Here is a 22607-nt window from a genome sequence, read left to right as displayed (position 1 = left end):
CCTATGATTCTAATCCACTTCCCTTGAACTGCAGCACAGATACAGTAGAGCTTTGGTTCATATATTGTTCCCAGGACCTCTTAGTGCTGACTTCCCCCTTTGACTGTCACTCAAGAAAGCACATTAGAATGGGCGTAGGTGAGAATGGTGATATATTATGGGGAATATTAATTTTATATTAAAATATGACCTGCCAACTTTGACGCTTTGTTGTTAGAAACAAATTACTTTCTACACACTGTACAACCAACCGGAGCTAACCAGCTGTAGATCACTATCCTAGACTGTGTTGCTTAGCTGCTTGATTATAGTGCTTTTTTTTTTTTAATGCTCTTTATTCCTCAAAAACTTTAAAATGACATTTTTATTACTAGGGAATCTGGGTAGTATACAAAGCCTGAGAGCCAGAGGAATTGGCAGTTGCTGCGGGTGCGACTTCATGTTATTTACAAAGGGCATATTACACATTAAGGCATGATAGCTGTCTTCTTTATTGAAGTCCCAAGTTTTGGAGTCTGTTGTTTGTAATACTGGACCACACTCTATCATTTACATAGTTAACTACAACTTAGTTATAAAATATTTCCCCAGTGATAACAATAAATAATCTCACTGTAGCTCTTAAAACTACAGCAGTAGCTATCTTGCTGCTTGACTGCTGAGTGGCAGAATGGCATATATATTTGCAAGGCGTATGCTTTCCATTATTTATTTTATGATGTATATGTATTTGGTGACTCCTTAAAAGGTAACAAATCTAGACAACATTTAATGTTATATCTGCGTCAATTTCTAAGAATGCCCAAACAGTTTTTGTATCCATTTCCTATTTATTTTCCCAGGCTTTGGACCTAGTGATTTTATGTACATAGTTTCTGGCAAGAGTACAGACAGATTCCATTACAGAGCAAATGTGTATTTGAATAGCAGTGAGTGAATGCATTACTTTGAGCAAAAGTACAGTTTATGATTGGTGTTTTCTGTAAAGCAGTTATGCATAATATTTGCTCATAGTTAAAACACTTTGGCATATTTTTCAAGGCTCAGAAGGTCTTATGTATACTGGTCCCTTGTGAAAATATTGATTTAATACTACTTGCTGATCTCCAGTGGCAGAATAGAATTGGTAAAATGCTTATATCTGATACCTAGTGGGAAAATTATGTTGATGGAGTATGAAGTTGTTTGTGTTTCTTGAAGGGAAAGACACAGCTCCTTCTTCTCTCATCTAAAAATACTTCCTAAAGCTAATGTAAAATAATCTTTAGCTTACATTTTAAAATAGTAAGTTATGCATTCGGATGGCATACGGAAAGTACTCTAGATTGTTTCTTACTAAAGTGAATCTCAGAATCCATGTAGCAGGTTTGGTCAGTGACCGTAGAGGTATGACTACAGTTTCCCCAGACTTCGTGATGATATAAAATCATAGTAATAAATTCACAGAGGTCAAAGAGATCTGATGAATTTAAAAATGAGACAACCAGAGGAATGCTAATGAAAGACAGGGGCCTTTTTCAGAGCTAAGGAAGCCAATGAAGTCAAATTTATGTTCACATGGCTTAATTAGCTTCTCTTTGGACCATCCTGCCATTGATATTTGTTGAGTGTCCCTAAATGTGTGAAGTATATTACAACAAAGTTAGGATAATAGTTTTACAGGCTTCTGTAATTATTAGTATTATAGGTAGTTATAAATGGGAAAATATCTTAAGAAACTGACACAAGGACTCATACCAAATTGTGAGGAAAAAATGTTTTTCTGTTTTTTAGCTATCAGTTTTGGGGTTTTTTGTTTGTTTGTTTGTTTTCTGATAGAACTTATGTTGTCTTCCAATTTCAATGTCAATTTAGTTTCTTCGGTAAAATATGAGAGATGTGCTGAAAACTGAAACCCCAGTTGCCATAGTTTAAGTTTATCTGCTTTTATACGTAAGTTAAAAAAAAAAAAAGCTGAGCAAAGTGTTCTCTACAATCATGAGATTCAGGGACAGTTAAGATACTGTTTTTTGAAATGCTCTATAAATCTCCTTTGTTACAAAGGACGATATTTCCTTGCTTAGTAATACCAGTGAATCATTCATCCTTTTAAACCCAACTAAATTATAAATGGCTGTCTTTTCTCAGTGCCAGAGAAGGATAGTGGATAGTTTATGTGAAGATGGAGCCTGTCCAATGACCATTTTATCCCCCCCACTTCCACAAATTTATGACATTTCTTTTGATGTGTGGTGATTGATAACCTCTCTAAAAGAGGTACCTTCAGCCAGTTTATCTGAGAGGCAGTTTTTCCAAATATCCTCTTTCTTAGCATCTTCCAGTCTGAATATTATTCTAGAAATTTAGAAAAAAGCCTTCAACATTCCATATACCAAATTGGTCATCTGCTAGTTCAGCAGCCATAAGGCTAAAAGTCTAAGAACTTTTGTCATTTGGTTTGATCAGAACTCTTTTGGCAAGATTCTTGTACAATTTATGCTTTAAGAGAAGTGAAGACAATTCATTCAGAGCCAAAGTTAGGATTTCTAGCCTGTGATTTTTTAAATCTGATGCTTAGCTTATTAAGCCATATCAACCTGTTTCTTACAGCATTGTTGTCAACGTTTTCAATGTTTCAAAAGAATACATTCTTCCTTCCTCCTACATTGAATCAAATGAATTGCAGTTCTTTTTTCTTTGTTGGAATTAATGTAGCTTTTAAATACAGTTTTTAAAGACTGTAAATAGTAATTTTTCTTTTCTTAAAGGTCATGATTATTTTAAAAATATTTTATTAGCTGTTTATGTGTTATCACAGCAGTAACCCAGGTAATAAAGTAGACCAACTGTTTATTTTTTTATTATATATTTATTTATTTATTTTGCAGTACGCGGGCCTCTCACTGTTGTGGCCTCTCCCGTTGCGGAGCACAGGCTCCGGATGCGCAGGCTCAGCGGCCATGGCTCACGGGCCCAGCCGCTCCGCGGCATGTGGGATCTTCCCGGACTGGGGCACGAACCCATGTCCCCTGCATCGGCAGGCGGACTCTCAACCACTGTGCCACCAGAGAAGCCCCCAACTGTTTATTTTTAAATTCATTGTACCAGTGTTTTTATGGGGAGAAGAAAAAGAACCCATATCTTAAAACACTGAGATGTGTAGGAAAAATTAAAATTTTATTTATTGTTCTTATACTAAAATAATATAACTTTCAGTAAAAATACTATGAATGTATATAATTATACTTTTTCTTTAAGCATTAAATGTAATGAATATAAATGAATATTAATATAATTATAGACTATCTAGAGTCAAAGAAGCACGTTTTGGTTTGGGGGGAAAGGATAAAAAAGTAAATTGCATATTACTCCAGCATTTTCTAGTTTGCTCATTCATTTTACTAGGCGTCTGTTGTGTGCTGGACTCAGGGGATCCAAAACATCACAAGATGCTCACAGTATTTAGCTGAGACGGACAGACATTTATAGCCATCGTGATGAATGTAATGAGAGACGTGTACGAGGCACTGAGGAGGATTGCAGAAGGAGGAGATAGAACCTTGGCTGGTGGTACAGGAGGTGCGGGAGGTTGAGAAAGCTTCCTGCAGGATGAGCTGTTTGAAATATGTGTAGGCATTCCATGTGGAATGGAGTTGGGAATGGATGTTCCTAACAGAAGTAATAACATGAGCAAGGTATTGAGGTCTGAGAGAGCATGGAAACTGCAAATGTTTCCTTAAAACGGGATATTAGTAATGGCAGAGGGAGGGCGTGCCTGCAACTGCTGAGAAAGCCCTGGATTAGGGGTGTGTGTGTGTGTTGATGTGAGAGAGATGGGAATGGGAGAAGGAGGGGGGAGGGAAGGAAGGAGAGACAGAGATAGAAAATATGGAAAAAGTACCCCTTCTCCTGGTAAGCAATAGATCAGGAGAGGCTGAAGGGGTTAGGGAATTCAAAGATAAGAGAAAGCTAAATCCAGTGTTTTGCCACTTTGGGAGATGTTGGTATATCCTGAAAAAAAAAGGTAGGAAAATTATTTGAATCAGAGTATTAGGAATTGTAATGCTTGTTTCCATTTTCTCTAAAGATATCAATTAAAATATACAAATCTACGAGGATATAGGAAATGACCAGTGGTTAGTGCAAAACCAAGTTTTAGGGATTTGAGGAGATTAAGTAACTCCCTCCATCTCTTGCTATTCCACAAGCTTCCTTTGTTGAACCTTTTCAAGTTCCTGGCCTCAAAATGTTAAAATGTTCTAGGGCTTAGGCCTCTGAGCTTTTCTCTTCTTAGGTAGCTTCATCTGGTTCCATGGTTTTAAATATCATCGATATACTGATGACTTCCAAATGTCTCTTCCTCTGCCTCTTCTATGAATCTAAGACTCATATTTAACTGTCTACTTGACATCTCCACTGAGATCTAAATGGCATCTCAAATTGCCATGTCCAAAAAGAACTCTTTCTGTTTTGTAAATAAGTTCATTTGTACCATTTTTTTTTAGATTCTGCATGTAAGCCATATCATATGGTATTTGTCTTTTTCTGTCTGACTTACTTCACTCAGTATGACAATCTCCAGGTCCATCCATGTTGCTGCAAATGGCATTATTTCATTATTTTTAATGGCTGAGTAATATTCCACTGTATATATGTACCACATCTTCTTCACCTATTCACCTGTCCATGGACATTTAGGTTGCTTCCATGTCCTGGCTATTGTAAACAGTGCTGCAATGAACATTGGAGTGCATGTATCCTTTCAGACCATCTTTTTCTCTGGATATATGCCCAGTATGGGATTGGAGGATCATATGGTAGCTCTGTTTTTAGTTTTTTAAGAAATCTCCATACTGTTCTCCACAGTGGCTGTACCAATTTACATTCCCACCAACAGTGTCGGAGGATTCCCTTCTCTCCATACCTTCTCCAGCACTTATTGTTTGTAGATTTTTTTGTTGATGGCCATTCTGACTGGTGTGAGGTGATATCTCATTGTAGTTTTGATTTGCATTTGTCTAATAATTAGTGATGTTGAACATCTTTCATGTGCCTCTCGGCCATCTGTATGTCTTCTTTGGAGAAATGTCTATTTAGGTCTTCTGCCCATTTTTTGATTGGATTGTTTGTTTTTATGATATAAGCCACATGAGCTGTTTGTAAATTTTGGAGACTAATCCCTTGTCGGTCGCATCGTTTGCAAATATTTTCTCCCATTCTGTGGGTTATCTTTTCGTTTTGTTTATGGTTTCCTTTGCTGTGCAAAAACTTTTGAGTTTAGAGGATGAAGTGATGGTTACCGGGGGGGATGGGTCGGGGGGGAGCAATAATTAGGGAGTTTGGGATTGACATGTACACACTGCTATATTTAAAATGGATAACCCTCAAGGACCTACTGTATAGCACAGGTAACTCTGCTCAATATTTTTCTTATTTTTAAAAAAATTTTGTTTTATATTGGAGTATAGTTGATTAACAGTGTTGTGTTAGTTTCAGGTGTACAGCAAAGCGATTCACTTATACATATACATGTATCTATTCTTTTTCAAATTCTTTTCCCATTGAACTCTGCTCAATATTATATAACAAGCTAAATGGGAAAAGAATTTGAAAAAGAATAGTACATGTTAAAAAAAAAAAAAAGAATTCTGTATTTGTCCCCTAAACGGCTCCTACTTTCAGTAAATGGCAACTCTATTCATTTTGAGGCTCAGGCCAAAAACCTTGGAGATAGTTATCTCTCTCTATCTATCTATCTATACTTTATTTTTTAGAACAATTTTAGATTTACAGAAAAATTGAGCAGATAGTACAGAGGTTTTTCATGTAAGCTTCAGTCCAGCACAGTGTTTATTAGTTGTTACTATTGTCTTGTCTTAGTATGGTACATTTGTTACAAATAATGAACCAATATTGATATATTATTGTTAAGTAAAGTCCATAGTTTACGTTAGGATTCACCCTTTTTATTGTACAATTCTATTGATTTTAACAAGTGCATAATGTCATGTATGCACCATTACACACAGAATAGATTTCCCGCCCTAAAAATCCCCTGTGCTCCATATATTCATCCCTTTGCCCCGACCCTGAACTGCTGGCAACCACTGAACATTTAACTTTCTCTGTAGTTTTGCGTTTTCCAGAATGGTATATTTGAAATCATATAGTATGTAGCCTTTTCAGATTGTCTTCTTTCACTTAGCAATACACATCCTCGCCACCATGGTACTGTTAGTTTTTTGAATTTTAGCTATTCTAATTCATGCATAGTAGTGTCTCTTTTTTTTTTTAAATTTTCAATTTCCTAATGACCTATGATGTTGAGAATTTTTTCATATGGTTATGTGCCATCTGTGTATCTTCTTTGATGAGGTATCTGTTTGGATCCTTTGCCTATTGTTTTTTTTTTTTTTTGCGGTACGCGGGCCTCTCACTGTTGTGGCCTCTCCCGTTGCGGAGCACAGGCTCCGGACGCGCAGGCCCATTGGCCATGGCTCACGGGCCCAGCCGCTCCGCGGCACGTGGGATCTTCCCGGACCGGGGCACGAACCCGTGTCCCCTGCATCGGCAGGCGGACTCTCAACCACTGCGCCACCAGGGAAGCCCCTTTGCCTATTTTTTATTTGGGCTGTTTGTTTTCTTTTTGTTGAATTTTGAGAATTCTTTATGTATTTTGGATACAAGTCCTTTATCAGATATGTGTTTGGCAAATATTTCCTCCCAGTCTGTGGCTTCTCTTTTCATTCTTTTAATAGAGTCTTTTGGGGAAGAGAAGGTTTTAATTTTAATAGAGTGCAACTTAATTATTTCTCTTACAGATCATGCTTTTGGTGTTGTATCTAAAGGCTCATCCTCAAACCCGAAAGTCATCTAGATTTTTTCCTATGTTGTCTTCTAAAAGTTTTATAATTTTGTGTTTTACATTTAGCTCTATGTTTCATTTTGAGTTTAATTTTTGTGAAAGATGTAAGATGTGTGTCTAGAGTCATTTTTTTGCATGTTAATGTCAGTTGTCCAGCACCATTTGTTGACAAGACAGTTTCTCCATTGAGTTGCTTCTGCTCCTTTGTCAAAGATCAGTTGTCTGTATTTATGTGGGTCAGTTCTGGGCCCTCTATTCTAATTCATTAACCTATTTGTCCATTCCTTCACCAATACCACATGGTCTTAATTACTGTAGCTTTATAGTAAGTCTTGAAGACAGGTAATGTCAGTCCTCTCACTTTGTTCTTTTCGGTATTGTGTTGGCTATTCTAGGTCTTTTGCCTTTTCATATAAACTTTAGAATCAATTTGTCAGTATCTACAAAATAACTTTCTAGGGTTTTGGTTGGGATTTTGCTTAATTTATAGATCACAATGGGAAGAATTGTCATGTTAACAGTATTGAGCCTTCCTCTCCAGGAATATGGACTATTTCTCCATTTATTTAGATCTCCTATGATTTCTTTCATCAGCGTTTTATGGTTTTCCTTATACAGATGCTGTACATATTTTTGTTAGGTTTATACCTAAGTACTTCACTTTTTTGATGCTAATGTAAATGGTGTTATGTTTTTCATTTGAAATTCCAATTGTTCATTGCTGGTATGTAGGAAAACATTGACTTTCATATATTAACCTTGCTATGTCTCTTATTGGTTTTAGTCCACCCAGTTGTCAGACCTCCAAATTAATTTGTTAACAAATTCTGTCAGTTCTCCCTTAAAAGTATATCCAAAATCTGACCATTTCTCACTGCTTCTGCAATACTCTGTCACTCTGGTGTAAGCTACTATCATCTCCTTCTCTGTACTATCGCATCCTGAGAAGTGGGCTTCCTTAATAACACAGCATTTGTCACTACTCAATATACTATATATTGGTTTTTTGTTTGTTTGTTTGTTTGTTTGTTTACTCTCTTCTTCCCCCACTTCCTCCATGGAAGCAGGAACTTTGTTCTATTCGTTGCTATTTCCCCTGTGCCTAGCCTGGTACCTGGTATTTGGGGTTAAATATGTATTTGTTGTATGAGTGAACTCACTGAGACTACTCAGTTCCTGCAACAGAGACTTGCTAAATAATATCTTAAAGAACATAAGTTGCTACAAGCAACCTTCCAAGAGCTTCTAAAAAATTAGAATGTCTGCAAAATTCATCACTGTTTCCCACACTGTACACTGTAACTCTAACTGGTATGCATCTGAGGAGAGAGCAATCACAGATTGCAATCACAGAGAGCAATCACAGAGAGTCACTCTGCCAGTGCTATGAATAGTCTCCTTACCTTTTAGTTAAATTCGTTGGAAAAAGGACTTGTATTAATGGTGCAGTAAAGGGTTAATAGAACTGAGTTCCTTCTTTAGAACATTTTTAAAGTTATGAAATCTAATTCTGAAATGCTACATATTTTTTGAAGGATACTCCATTATTATTTCCCTGTAATCAAAAATATTCCTCTCTCCCAAAGTATATTCTTTATTACAAATTCATTAAATCATCATTATTTTATATGAGGCCTGAAGTCTAATAACTAGTAAAACGATTTGTCATTCGGCTTCCCTGCATATCAGGATGTGTGTCCTCATACTACCTCTGTTGGAAATCTGCTTCTGGTGAAACCCCCAATTCTGGCAGCTTCTTTCAACTGACATAGCACTTTTTTCTTACTCTCAAAAAAAGCTTGCAGTTTATTTTAGAATGGCTTCCCACTGGGGTGAATAGCCACACAGGCACTTAATTGTTCAGTAAACCCCCCTGGGCTTTTAGCTGCCTTGATTTTTTACGAGGAAGGCATTGGCATGATTCCTAAGGAGGTGGTCTGTTATTCTTGAAACTTTCTTCAGGACTGAGCCTGTGGATGAATAAGGCACCGTGGGCACCAATTTAATTTTGCATTGTGTTTCAGAGTTGCATTATTGCGTGTCGTTTCAATATATCATAATGAGGCAGATCAGGGAGTTAATGTCTTTTATTGATGAAGCTACAGTGTGTATCAGTTTGGCTACATTGAAGGGGACAGGAGGAGATATTGCTTTCTGTGGATTGAAATTAATAATAATTTTAACCCATGATGCATTCTAGTTTGACAACACTGAGGTTAAAATCAATGTTGTCTTCAACTTTCTTGTCCTCTGTGCAAATCTCCAGAGATTACTTAGTCTGTATTGTAGGATTGTTACCAAAAAAATGAATGCTAAGGTTTATGGAAAGCATTTGAATAGCTTGGAGAAAGGGCAGTAGCCAAATAAGGTTCCCTATGTGTTTGCCTCAGGCACATTCTCAAGTTAGCTTTGTTAAACTTGGGAGACACTGTTTTCAGTATGCTGAGCTCCTCTCTGAACAATTAAGAGAAAGAAAAACCTGTTATAAACATCAAATTCTGTTACTGTTCATCAACAACTATGATTATTACTGATTTATCTCTTTCTTTAGATGGGATTTTTTCCCTTGAAGTATAATGAACTCAGAATCTGAAATTTTTATTATTAATACATGGTTATGTTTTACATATGTGGATTACTATCACATATGAACCATAAAGGGTTTTATTATCTAAATTATTATTTTAGATTTGTGTGATGAAACATCTCTACAATATTTTTGCAAAGAACTGAGCTTTTAAAAAACATACGTATAAGGAAACTTTGTTCTGTGGTTTCTAAATTAAGATTTCAAACTGTAAGCTTGTTAGAGGTTAAGTGAGACTGTAGTATTTTAGTGATGCTTCAGTGTCCTCAGCATCTTTACAACCATGTGTGATTTTTAAAATAGAACTTTGGAACCTGTTGTTGTTATATTGAGATTGTACAATCTGTTGACTTAAAGGCAAAGTAAACATTTTTAGTTTATTAGTATCCCATAAAGGAAACAAACAGGACAGATCTCAAATGGGCAAAGATGATGGCATTACTTTAAACATATGTTAAAAATTGACTAGAAGAGATCCTGAACAAGAATCTTTGTAAGACTTCCCAAGTGAACTTTGGGTAACAGAGGCAGATAAATTATTTTATTGTTATTACTGTGAAGATTCATTGGTAATTTTCCCCCACGCTACCAAGTAGGATAAACAGAGCTCTGAGAGGGGAACTTCCATTTCATTTTGACAGTGATTTCCCTCAATTCCGAAGACAATACCCCCTTTACAACTCTGAGCTAATTTTCAAGTGTTAGCATTTCCCACATGGGTGTTTTGAGTAAGTCTGAAAATGTTTTGCTATTTATATCAAAGAACTCTGGAAACAAATATGAATGAGATGGAAATTTCTATCCTAACTTTTAGTATATGGTCTAGAGTTCCCACACAGTTTACATTAGGAAAACAACCATGCACACGCACACACGTATGTATGTACATTTCTGATTTAAACCATGTCATATCTTGAGAAAAAGAAAATACGTAAAAGTTGTCTTAATAGGTTTTATTTCCCTTTCTGTCTGTGTCCAGTCTTCGTCATACTCTGTCAGTTAGGGATATTTAAAGAAACTTATTTTTAAGTTATGTGTATTCCAGTGGCTTCAGAGTGTTACTTTCCATCAGTGCTGTGTAATAAGGTTTCTGATTAGTATTTATGGTTGCTTTATCTCTTTCTAAAGTAAACCTCTGATATGAACAGTAATCTAGCTAATTGTCATACAATTCAGCATAGGTGGAAATTATTTTTTAAGGGGAAGGTAGTGGTTACACTACCTTTGCAAGAATGCAAATCTGGTATAGATACTATATATAATAATACTGTATTCAGTGACTGCTTGACAGTTTGCAAAGCCTTTTCATGTATGCCACCTCATTGATTCTTAAAATAATCCTATTTGTAGACATTGAGGTATACTATCTTCAGATTACAGCACCATTTGTTAAAAAGACTTTCTCCATTGAATTGCCTTTGTAGCTTTGTCAAAAATCAACTGATCACACTTATAGCATATTAAGAAGTAATACTTATGACAATATTAACACAAAGGATGGGGCTATATTGAAGCAAGGAAATGATATCAGAGACTAACTTGAAGAAATGAATAGTATCAGAAATATTAAATATATAGGTTAATATATTTTTTATCCTTTTTCCTCTTAACTTTTTAAAAAGACATAAGATTGTATAAAGCAATAATATAACACTGTATTGAGTTTGTAATATATAGGCATAATATGTATGACAGTAATAGCACAAAGGAGGAAGAAAGGAATGAAAGTTATACTGGAGTTTCTATATTTGTTTTAGAATTGAATTAGTATTAATCTGAGGTAAATTGTGATAAATTAAGATACTAATATATTATAGTGATCTCTAGAACCACCACTAAGAAACTCGAAAAAGTACAGTTGACCTTTGAACAATGCAGGGGTTAGAGGTGCCAATCCTCTGCACAGTTGAAAATCCAAGAGTAACTTTACAGTTGACCCTCTGTATCTGCAGTTCTGCATCCGCAGATTTAACCAACCAGGGATCATGTAGTACTATAGTACATATTTATTGAAAAAAATCTACGTATAATTGGACCTGCATAGTTCAAATCTGTGTTGTTCAGGGGTCAACACAAATTAAAATTAAAATGGTACACTAGAAAACATCAATTTATTACAAAAGAAGGTGGTAAAGGAGGAACAGAGGAACAAAAAAGACGTGATATATAGAAAACAAACAGCAAAATGGCAGATATAAATCCAACAATATCAGTATTAATTTTAAATGTCAATGGATTAAACACTCCAATCAAAGGACAGAAATTATAAGACTGGATATAAAAACAAGATCCAACTACATGCTGTCTGTAAAAGAGACACTTTACATTCAGAGACAACAATTTTGGAAAATTCTCAGCTGTTTCTTCTATACTGCTATAGTCTGAACGTATCCCGTATGTTTCATATGTTGAAATCCTAAGCCCTGAGTATTAGGAGGTGGGACCTTTGGAGGTGCTTAAGCCATGATGGTGGAGCCCTCATAAATGGAATGAGTGCCTTAAAAAAAGACCTCACATTTCAGATAGCTCTGAGAAACTGCTCCAAAGAGGTAGGGGGGAAGGTCAGTATATATGTGATTTTGGTGAAGGGGGAGTACCTGCAATAAGCACATATTTTTTGCAGAAGGTTTCTGCTAGTCACGAGGAGCAGACGTCACCACGAAGGATTTTAGTGCTTTTCTAGATATGAGGAGATACAAGAATTGGGCTCATAAAATCAGCTCCTGAAAATATCTAACTATCGGAAGACCTGTTCTGCTAGTTTTTCCCAGAGCACAGGGTGCCTCATTTGTGCTCTCCACGCTGAAAGTCAGCAGCTGCAGTAGCACATGATTTAATCCTTGTAGAGGTGGATGGCAAGTGCTAATGGCAAGTACCAATTTGTAGTTGACAGTGCCCACAGCCTAATCCCAGAAATCTGTGAATATGTTATGGCAAAAGAGATTTTGCAGATGAGATTAAGTTAAGGATTTTGTGATTGGGAGATTTGCCTGGATTATCCAGGTGGGCCTTATTAAAAAAAAAAGAGAGAGAGAGACCTTACAGAGATCCCTTGCCCCTTTTACCATGTGAGGACACGGTAAGAAGGTGCTGGCTATGAGCCACGAAGAGGACCTCCACCAGAATGAGACCATGCTGGTGCCTTGATCTGGGACTTTCCAGCCTCCAGAACCCTGAGAAATAAATATCTGTTGTTTATAAGCTGCCTGGTCTGTGGTATTTTGTTATAGCAGCCTGAATGGACTAAGACACACACCATTCTCTCCTTATTTTCTTCTGTAATTCTATTTACACATAAACTCATATTGCATCAAAGTCCTCTGATGTTTTATTTAAAGAAAAAAAATTTCTCTTTGTACTTCAGCTAAGTTTCTTATGACCTATTTTCAGGTTCTCTAAATCCTTTCTTGTGCTGTGTCTAATCTACCATTAAGCCTAGTCAATACTTTGAAAATACATTTTTAAATTCTAGAATGTTCATTTCCTTTAGAATTTTCATTTTTTTGCTTATATTTTTCATCTTGTCACTCATTTTGTCTGTCTTTTTCCTTAATGCTATAACATTTATTATAGTTATTTTAGAGTCTTTACTAATTCCAACATCTGTTTTTCAACAGCTTTAGTTTTCTGACAGTCATCTTGTATTGACTTTTTGCTCTTGATTATTAGATATATTTTCCTGCTTCTTCGCATAGCTTAGAGTTTTTCACTGGATGCTGGACATTGTGTATGAAAAAAAAACTGATGTTGATAGACGGATGTCGATTCTACTCCCCGCCTCCAAAGAACTCATCCTTTCCGCTATCTGGCAGGTAGAGTTAGTGTCTAATTTAGTCAATCAAATCAGAAGTCAAGCGGAATCATGGCTGAACTGCAGCTTTAGTTATCTCAGTTCTCTTCTTGGTTTCAAATGTCTTAAGAATGGGATCAGCCCTCTCTCTTCAGCAGGGCTTAGTGATTAGGGCTTGCTTGCCATTTTCCAGTCCCTTCCCCAGCTTCTCATGCCGTTGCTTAAACACAGCAAAAGTCCCATGAGTGAGAGTTGGTGAGCTGGAGGGATTGTTGGCTTTTAAGATTCCATTCCTCCATGCCAGTTCATGTGACGTTTTTACAAGTAGTGCTGTTTTCTCCTGGTCCCAGTGAAGTTGCTTGCGTATGACTGGCTTACTCCTCCAGCCACTGTGGCCAGACTTAGCAGTTGCCCTCAGGGATGGAAGTGGCTGTGTCTTGGTGTCTACCCTGGAAGGGCTCATTGCTCATTGAAATTTAGTTCCTTTAAACTTCTTTGTGTTTACCTCTCTTATGGCATTAAAGAAAAATGGCATATTGTTAAGCAAATCAGGTGTTTTCTCTTTATTATCATAGGAATGGTGGTCTTTTGAGATCTTTTATATCCTCATTAAAAGTGAACCCTGTGCTGACTTTTGAATAAATAATATTGAAAAAGAAAGGAACACTGCTTTGGTGATCATATCTTACCATTTTTATTCTTAACCTTTTTTAAAAATATTTATTTATTTATTTATTTATATTTTTGGCTGCGTTGGGTCTTCGTTGCTATGCGCGGGCTTTCTCTAGTTGCGGCGAGCGGGAGCTACTCTTGGTTGTGGTGCGCGGGCTTCTCATTGCGGTGGCTTCTCTTGTTGTGGAGCACGGGCTCTAGGCGTGAAGACTTCAGTAGTTGTGGCTCGAGGGCTCTAGAGCACAGGCTCGGTAGTTGTGGTGCACGGGCTTAGTTGCTCCACGGCATGTGGGATCTTCCCAGACCAGGGCTTGAACCCATGTCCCCTGCATTGGCAGGCGGATTCTTAACCACTGTGCCACCAGGGAAGCCCCCTTAACCTTTTTTGTAATGTAGAATAGGGGTCAGCAAACCTTTTCTTAAAGGGCTAGATAGTAAATATGTTGGGCTTTGCGGACAGAGTGGCAAAATTGAGGCTATTATGTAGGTACTTATATGACCATTCAAAATGTATCATTTAAAGATGTAGTAAAGATTATTAGCTCATGAGCCATAGAAAACAGGTGACCATAGTTTGCCAGGCCCTGGTATAGAGACAAATGATAAAACAATTTGTTTTGATGAACAAAAAGCAAGCAAATATCAGATACTTTATGCGGGCCTCTCACTGTTGTGGCCTCTCCTGTTGCGGAGCACAGGCTCCGGACGCGCAGGCTGAGTGGCCATGGCTCACAGGCCCAGCCGCTCTGTGGCATGTGGGATCTTCCCGGGCCAGGGCACGAACCCGTGTCCCCTGCATCAGCAGGCGGACTCTCAACCACTGCGCCACCAGGGAAGCCCCAGATACTTTAAAGAAATTATATTCTAAGGAGTTCTTTGGTACGCCATCTACCACTGTCATCTACAATAATAAGTACCAAAAATGATGATCCTGAGCTGTCAAGACAAGTTTAACTTGTCTTATTTAGTGTAATTGAATTGCATAATAAATTTTAGAAAAATGTTTATCAGAAATATTTTAAAGTATATATGCCTGAAGAGTTAGTTATAGCTATATGGAAACCTTCATTCAAAAAGCCTCATTCAGGGACTTCCCTGGTGGTCCAGTGGGTAAGACTTCGCCCTCCCAATGCAGGGAGCCCTAGGTTTGATCCCTGGTCGGGGAACTAGATCTCACATGCATGCCGCAACTAAGACCCGGCACAGACAAAATAAATGAAGTAAATAAATAAATATTATAAGAAAAAAAAGCCGCATTCATTCTACCCAAGTATTCTACTACATATTGAGCATTAGCAATTTTTTTTAAAAAGCTTTGACCCTCAAAATGGGTACAATCCAGTGGAAAACAGACACTTAGATGTAAATATAAATACAAGGTAGTGATTGCAGTAATGTAGGTTTGCACAAGGTGCCTCTGTAGGGTTGGGGAAAGGTGGCAGGGAAGAATTCAGAGAGAAGATGATGCTTTGCTGACTCTTGAAAAGGAATTAAGATTTTGTCAGGTAAACATTTTATTTATCCAGTATTACCATATTGTTGAATTGCCTCTTTCAGGGTCATTTTAGAAATGGTTTGACTATGAGGAAACAAACTTAGCAACTCATTCTCTCCTTATCTGATTACATACCTGTGAAATTTAAATGATAGTAGGTAAGCAGCTTTTTGTGACTGTTTTAAGAAACCAGTTATCACTCTGTAACATATGCAGTGACTGAATGATAGTTTAGCAAGAACAATTTAATTTCAGCTTTTCTAGAAGTTTATTGCTGTTTTAAATCACTTTTAAAATCTTGTCTTCACCACAGGTTTTTTAAAAAGCATTATAATTACTATAGGAAGAATATTTCAAAGCAGAGACTTTTCTTTTTAGATACTTTATAGATTCAGTAGCTAGTAGGATGGGTGAAGAATCACAAGAATTTTTACTTAGGGTTGGGAGTAGAATTTAAGGGGACAAATCAGACTTTTGTTAAAGAGAATATAGTGTTGAGTTATTTATGTATTCAGTTGTAGCATGTTAATATGCTAGTAAATCTTTTTCTAATTCCTGGAAAATTGGTTAGCTTCATGAAAAAACAACTGATCATTTTTTATTTGCCTTTTTAAGAGCTCCTCTGGAGATTATATTTTACTGAATTATTGAATACAGGTTTTATTGAGTAGGTAATAAGAATTTTTAGTTTGTGGTAAACAAAAGCTAATAGTGCTTTGAAGACCTAGGTATTGGATTTAGTAGATTATTTTCCACAGCAAGCAAACTGAAATCCTTTATAACATTGATGTTTGATATATAATTTTACAAAAAAGTTTTATCTCTGTATATTTTTCTTTTAGCTTTTATTAAGTAACAGAATACATATTGAGAGCCGCAAAAATATCTATATTCATATCTAATCATTCTGATACCTGGAAAGGCCCAACAGAATTATTTAAAAAGAAACAACTACCTGCAGAAAGATGATTATTACAGCTTATCTTTATTAGCACCCTCCTCCTCACAAAAAACCTGAAAGTACTTTACAGCAATAGGGGAATGATTGGTTAAATTATGAGGCAATAGAATATTATATAGCCATATAAAGGTTGTAATTATTAACACCAGTAGAAACATGGGGAAATGTTTATTATAGTCTACTTTTAAAAAAACAAACCTGAATACCAAATTGTTCCACTGTAAGATACCAAGTTGGAAAATTGGATAAATGAGTAACCGGGATCTTTAGCTAATTTAGATGCACTAAATACTGTTAGTGTCCCGTTCTGTTGGTTCCTGAATGCAGTTTTGATTCTCTCAGGTATGATCAGGAAAGATGGGTGAATACAAAAGAGAAGGACTGAAAGTCAGTAGATAGCTCTTATTTGCAAGATTTTCTGTATAAGAAGACAACTTTAAATGTTTATATTTGAGCCTTCATACATTTCCTGAGTCCGCATTATGGAAATAATGTTATTGCCTACCTCTTCTCCAAGATTTTACAGTATTTGATCTTATTATTAATTGAGTGATTGTGAATGCTAAATGTGTTGTGACTTTATTTTCAGGATAAGGGAGATCTTGAAGGCATCTCGAAAATTGCAAGGTGATCCAGATTTGCCGATGTCTTTTACTTTGGCCATAGTGGAGTCTGACTCCACAATAGTCTATTACAAACTTACTGATGGATTTATGCTGCCAGATCCTCAGGTCAGTTTTGGGGCAACTATCAGTAAACATTGAAAAAATAAGAAAGTTATGACATGATTTTAAGTGTGAATCAATGCATTCACAGAACCATCACTTCTTTTGCAATATGAACATTCAAGAAAAAAAATGACTTGTTTTTTCATACCTCAGAAATGGCTATGTTCTGTTCAAAGCAACATGTTCCTAGCTGTTTTCACAAAAATAATTTGACTTCCCTACTCTACAGAAAATTTCATAGTTTCCCAGAGTACTTCATGAAGTCATGATGCATTTAATGATTTGATGAGTAACTGGGATGGAATGTAAAGGCTTATAATAGTTTTAAGAACACTTAAACGCTTCTTTAAGGAAATGTTAAATTGGTTGACATTTTGACAGGAACAATTTAATAAGTAAATGTGTTTTATATGATTTCTTTACATACATTGTTGGCATAATTGGGATAATCACATTACATATCTTCCTAGTTTTGCTTTTAAATTACATTATCTATTGGGGAAAAGGTCCATCCTTATCTTTTTTTTTTTTATGTTGCAGAATATTTCCCTTAGAAGATGACACCTATACTTCCCGATGCTTGCTTTATTCACACAAGATTGGATTGAGACCCATCAGCCTGATTCATCTTTTATCTCAGAGATAGTCAGGGTTGACTTAGCTGGTCCCATTCCATAAGTTTTCTTTTTGAAGAATAAAACTTTCCCAGATAGAAGAATTTATTTTATTCAAAAATATAGGGTAGTTGCTCTAGAACTTTCTCATCTGGAGACAGTTTAATTATAGTTGTATACAAGTTTATGCCTAGGGTGTGTTCAGAAGGGACATTGTTGAGACTGCCACCTCTTTCCCTTACTCAACCCTCTCAGTGCCTTTTGGTCACTACAGCTAGCCTGGAATGGCATTTCAGGTACACCTTGACACCTGGAGAGTTTACTTTAGTCTGCTTTTTCATCCCCAATAGAAAGTATTCTTTCAGTTGGTTTTTTCATGTTGTAATTACTGTCACTTCCCTCTTTGGTTGACTTTAAATCAAAACTAAAAATATGCTCATCCAGAGTGTAAAATTACATGTCTAGATTAATAGGGACCAGAGAATTGCTACCTACAAGAGTACTGGGTCTTTTTCTTCCGTTCTTATTACCACCACCTGTACTGTATCATAGCTAGAATATTACAAGAGAGATAGTAGGGGACAGTGTTAACCTTAAAAACATCTTTCTTAAGTAAACCCAGTTTTTCTACTTTGGTTAATACCGCCCAATTAAGTTGCCTAAAGTATAAACAGTTATATGCACAAAGATGTTTCAAGTGACATTTTGGGCCATATAATAATACAAATTATAAATGACTTAAAAGTTTAAGGCAAGGGTCAGCAAAATTTTTCTGGAAAGGGTCAGAAAGGAAATATTTTAGGCTTTTCAGGTCATATAGTCTTTCTCACAACTTCTCAGCTCTGCTGTTTGTAGGACAAAAATAACCATAGACAGTATCTAAATGAATGGATATGGCTGTATTCCAGTAAAGCTTATTTACAAATACAGGGCCATAGTTTGCCAACCACTGGTCTGGGGAGATAGTCAATGAACATATATAGCTAATGAATCGTGTGTTATGTACCCATTAAAAATTAGTAATTACTGAAAAACATGAGACAATATTTAGTAACAAAAAGCAAGATACAAAAGTATATGAATGTGTATGACTATGGCTATAAATAACACACCAAGTATATAATAAAAAGATGACAAAATAAATTACTAACTGGTTATAATAGGATGGCAGGGCAGGAAATGGATGACTTTGTCTTTCTTCAGTATTTTAGTTTTTCTCTATTTGTATTACTTTTATAATAAAAATGTTTTAAAATAAAAAAGTGTCCTGAGATCTATATTAGTTACCTATTGTTGCATACTAATATTACCACAAACTTAGCAACTTAAAGTAGCACACATTTAATATCTCAAATTTGGGTCCTTTGTAAGGTTGCAGTCAAGGTGTTGGCCAGGGCTGCAGTGTCATCTGAGGCTTCACTGGGGAAAAACCTGCTTTTTCACTCATGTGGTTGATAGCAGCTTTCTGTTCTCTGTGGGCACTTGTACTGAGGACTTCAGCTTAGTGGGCTATTGGTGAGAGGTCACCCTCTTTGCCACATGAGCCTTGCCAGCACAACTTGTTTCCTCAAAGCCAGTGAGGGAGAGAGAGTCAGCAAGATGGACCTCCTAATATCGTGTAATGTAGTCATGTACATCCTGTCACCTTTGCCATATTCTGTTGGTTAGGAGCAAGTCACAGCTAATTATGCTGGAAAACAACAATTACAAGAATGGAAAAATGACCAAAAGTAGGAAAATTACAAAATTGTATAAAGCATCATTCTTGATCTATAGTAGTTCCTGAACTCCTTTCCTTTGATATTTTTTGAATTTTACTTTCCTTCTTGGTGGAAGGTCTTGGCAACTCCTTCAGACTCCCTCTGCTTCCCCAGAAGGCCTGAAGATGCACCAATTCAGAACAATATGGGTTTCTGTAACCCTAGTCAGCAATTTGCAGACCTAAGGATCCTAAAACAGTTTATGATCAGTTCTTAGCATCTCTGCCATTTGATTCCTTTTGAGCGCTTTCATTACAGTGCTAGAAAAACAGTCTGCATTTTCAGAAAGAAATGCAGGGCTTAATGAATATTAGATTTGTGTGTCAGATCTGGTGACCAGTGGGCCCCTATGTAACTACAAGACCAGAAGTGTCTTGACTGTGAAAGGAGCTTTCTTACAGAAATCTTTAAAACTAGGTCTTAATCTCACTGTATGTCCTGGGATGTCTACTCTTTTTCAGAATGTTCCCTGTGTACTTGACCGAAGTTGTTCTGTCCAAAGCCAGACAGATACCTGCTAGTGTGAGTAATGGTCCAGAACAGTTTGGAAATGGAGACGACCCGGCTCTGTCAGTCTCATTTTAGTGAAAAATAGGTAAAGTGATTCCTTTTGTGTGATCAAGTAACTTTGTAATTGCATTTACATTTGTCTTTCTTGGTAGACTATGGGCTCCTTAAGAACAGAACAAAGAACTGTGTCTTTAAAAAATATTTTTAATTGAAGTATAGTTGATCTGCAGTATTATATTTTATCAGTAGTTTCAGGTGTACAACATAGTGATTCAATATTTTTATAGATTATACTCCATTTAAAGTTATTACAGCATAATGGCTATATTTCCTTGTGCTGTACATGTATCTTTGTTGCATATTTATTTTACATCTTTATTTTATTAATCCCCTACCCCTGTTTTGCCCCTCCCTCCTTCCCTCTCCCCACTGGTAACCACTAGCCTGTTCTCTGTATCTGAGTCTGTTTCTGTTTTGTTATATTCACTAGTTCATTTTATTTTTTAGATTCCACATATAAGTCATAACAAACCATGTCTTTTTTTATACATCTGTGCATCCCACCACCTTCCACAAACTGGCATATACAACGTGCTCAATAAATATTTGGTGAATGAATGAATGCTGATTGTAGACTTGTTTAATTGTATAATGGTTTACTTTTTGCCTGAAGGCAAACTAAAATGATCCATTTGGACACCAGAGGGCACTGCTAAATAAGCACAAAATTTTCACACTTCAGAAATGAATTAACTAGAGAAGTGGTGCTCTTGAAAGTTTATTTTCAATCTGTGGGAAATAGCATAAATAAAAATATAAATAAGTTTTATGTGCTCATACCCCCCTCCCTTTTTCTTTCTGGCATGACTCTAAAATTACGCTCTCTACTGACATTAAATATGTGACTTGATTCATGCTTTACTCAAAATATAAATCTGTATTTAAAAATCAAAGCTTGGGGCTTCCCTGATGGCGCAGTGGTTGAGAGTCCTCCTGCCGATGCAGGGGACACGGGTTCATGCCCCGGTCCGGGAGGATCCCACATGCCGCGGAGCGGCTGGGCCCGTGAGCCATGGCCGCTGAGCCTGCGCGTCCGGAGCCTGTGCTCTGCAACAGGAGAGGCCACAACAGTGAGAGGCCTGCGTACCGCAAAAAAAAAAAAAATCAAAGCTTGTTTGGGGCCAGGGTGGGTGGGTGTTTTTTCCTAGATTATGGTTTTGTTCATATCCATATGCCATGATGCATTTCAGTTTTTTCTTGCCAAAGCCTAATATATTAGATACAATTTCAAGAGCAGATCACCTAGCAACAGATCCCAGCTCTGAAACACTCATTGAACTGGCTAAATCCCAGTGGTGCGAGACATAAACTGCTGCTGTTATACCTATAAACTTTTCCATTAAAGGGAAGCCCTCTCTAGATGGGAGCAGGATGGGGGAAAGGGTATGCGATGATTCCTCTCTGGTGCTGTCTTTGCCTGTGTATTTTGGGGTCCCTAGTGAATGCACCCTCTGCACTGGGACGGCTTAGTAGAACGCTGAGTGATCTAGGTCCAATGACTCCAGACTGACTTATTTTGCTTCCTTGCCTGGGCCTCTCTAGGAGAATGTGTTCCTAAACACCACAGATCTCTTGTGAAGAACATGAGGGTGGAGGCACTTTGGAATTCTAAACTACAGCTAGAATAGAATAGTAATCTACAAAGTTCATGTAATCTGCAGTTTTTTAAAAAACTGAAACAGCTTTACACTTTTATATTCCTGGAACCAAGTGACTTAACCAAAACTTCATGATATTTCATCTTCTCTTTCTGAGCATTTTAGTTCTGAATTCCTCTCTGAGGTCACTTTTTCCATTGCAGCCCCAGCAGGAGGCCTTTCACTGATGCAGCACAGTGGTTCCTGCCAAAGTTTATAGTTCTTCTAGACAGAAGCACTTTATTCATCTGCTGTATTTTACCTTGACTGTTTACATATGCAGAGTAGTGTCGTATTCTGAACAATCAGTACAATTTTCCCTCCTTTCAGACCAAGAGCTGTCCCATTCCTTACCACCAACACTCCTGCAGCCTAATCTGCTTAATGATCTTCGAGTAAGAACTTGCTTGGGCTAACTAAGGGAAGAGTGTGGGAAAATCACGTGACTTATTGGACGGGTCTGCTTTTAAAATGTTTAGATGATTCTGGAAGATTAAAAATCAATTTAATTAAAATCAAACAAAGATTGGCTTTTTAGATTGCAGAGTACTAAATGGAGGTACTATTAAGGAAGTATTTAAAGCTCATTAATTTATTAACATGCTAATTTATCTTCAGACATTAACTGTGCTTCTTCTGTGCTTAGATGACTGTGGTAGGTGCTGAAGTAACAAAGGTTAATGAGATATGACCTGTGCTCTCAAGGAGCTCAGATAGCCAATTACAACTCTCCTAGCCAAAACTCTAAAAGACTGTTGCCAATGTGAGTGAGGAATACCCATCATGCAGTGTATGAAGTCTGAAGTTTATGCGGTTTACTTAATGGTGAAGGGGTTCAACAACTTTTGGTAAATTAAACAATTTTCAGACAATCATTGTATGTATATTATTTGTCCCAAAGGACTGAACATTGGACAGGATACAGAGAAATATTACACAATGCATCTCT

At 36.8% G+C, this 22607-nt stretch overlaps 1 protein-coding gene across 2 annotated transcripts in view; it reads left to right on the top strand.

Annotated features, from left to right (window-relative positions):
* The window catches only part of TSEN15 (tRNA splicing endonuclease subunit 15), a gene marked incomplete at both ends in the record, with an annotated part of 31369 nt that extends 11397 nt beyond the window's left edge, over window positions 1-19972 (top strand). Inside the window, 2 exons of one of the 2 annotated variants that reach the window (XM_079697119.1) lie at window positions 16939-17080; window positions 19913-19972. In XM_079697119.1, coding sequence (XP_079553245.1) covers window positions 16939-17080; window positions 19913-19972 — 202 coding nt within the window. Of the gene's footprint in view, window positions 1-16938; window positions 17081-17617; window positions 17693-19912 lie in introns of those variants that run through there. The other variant, XM_079697120.1, reaches the window with a different exon arrangement.
* Window positions 19973-22607: the final 2635 nt, after the last annotated feature.

Source organism: Hyperoodon ampullatus (genome assembly GCF_949752795.1).
Source record: "Hyperoodon ampullatus genome assembly, chromosome: 2".
Lineage (NCBI taxonomy): Eukaryota > Metazoa > Chordata > Mammalia > Artiodactyla > Ziphiidae > Hyperoodon > Hyperoodon ampullatus.
This window is presented reverse-complemented; position numbering and strand designations above follow the sequence as displayed.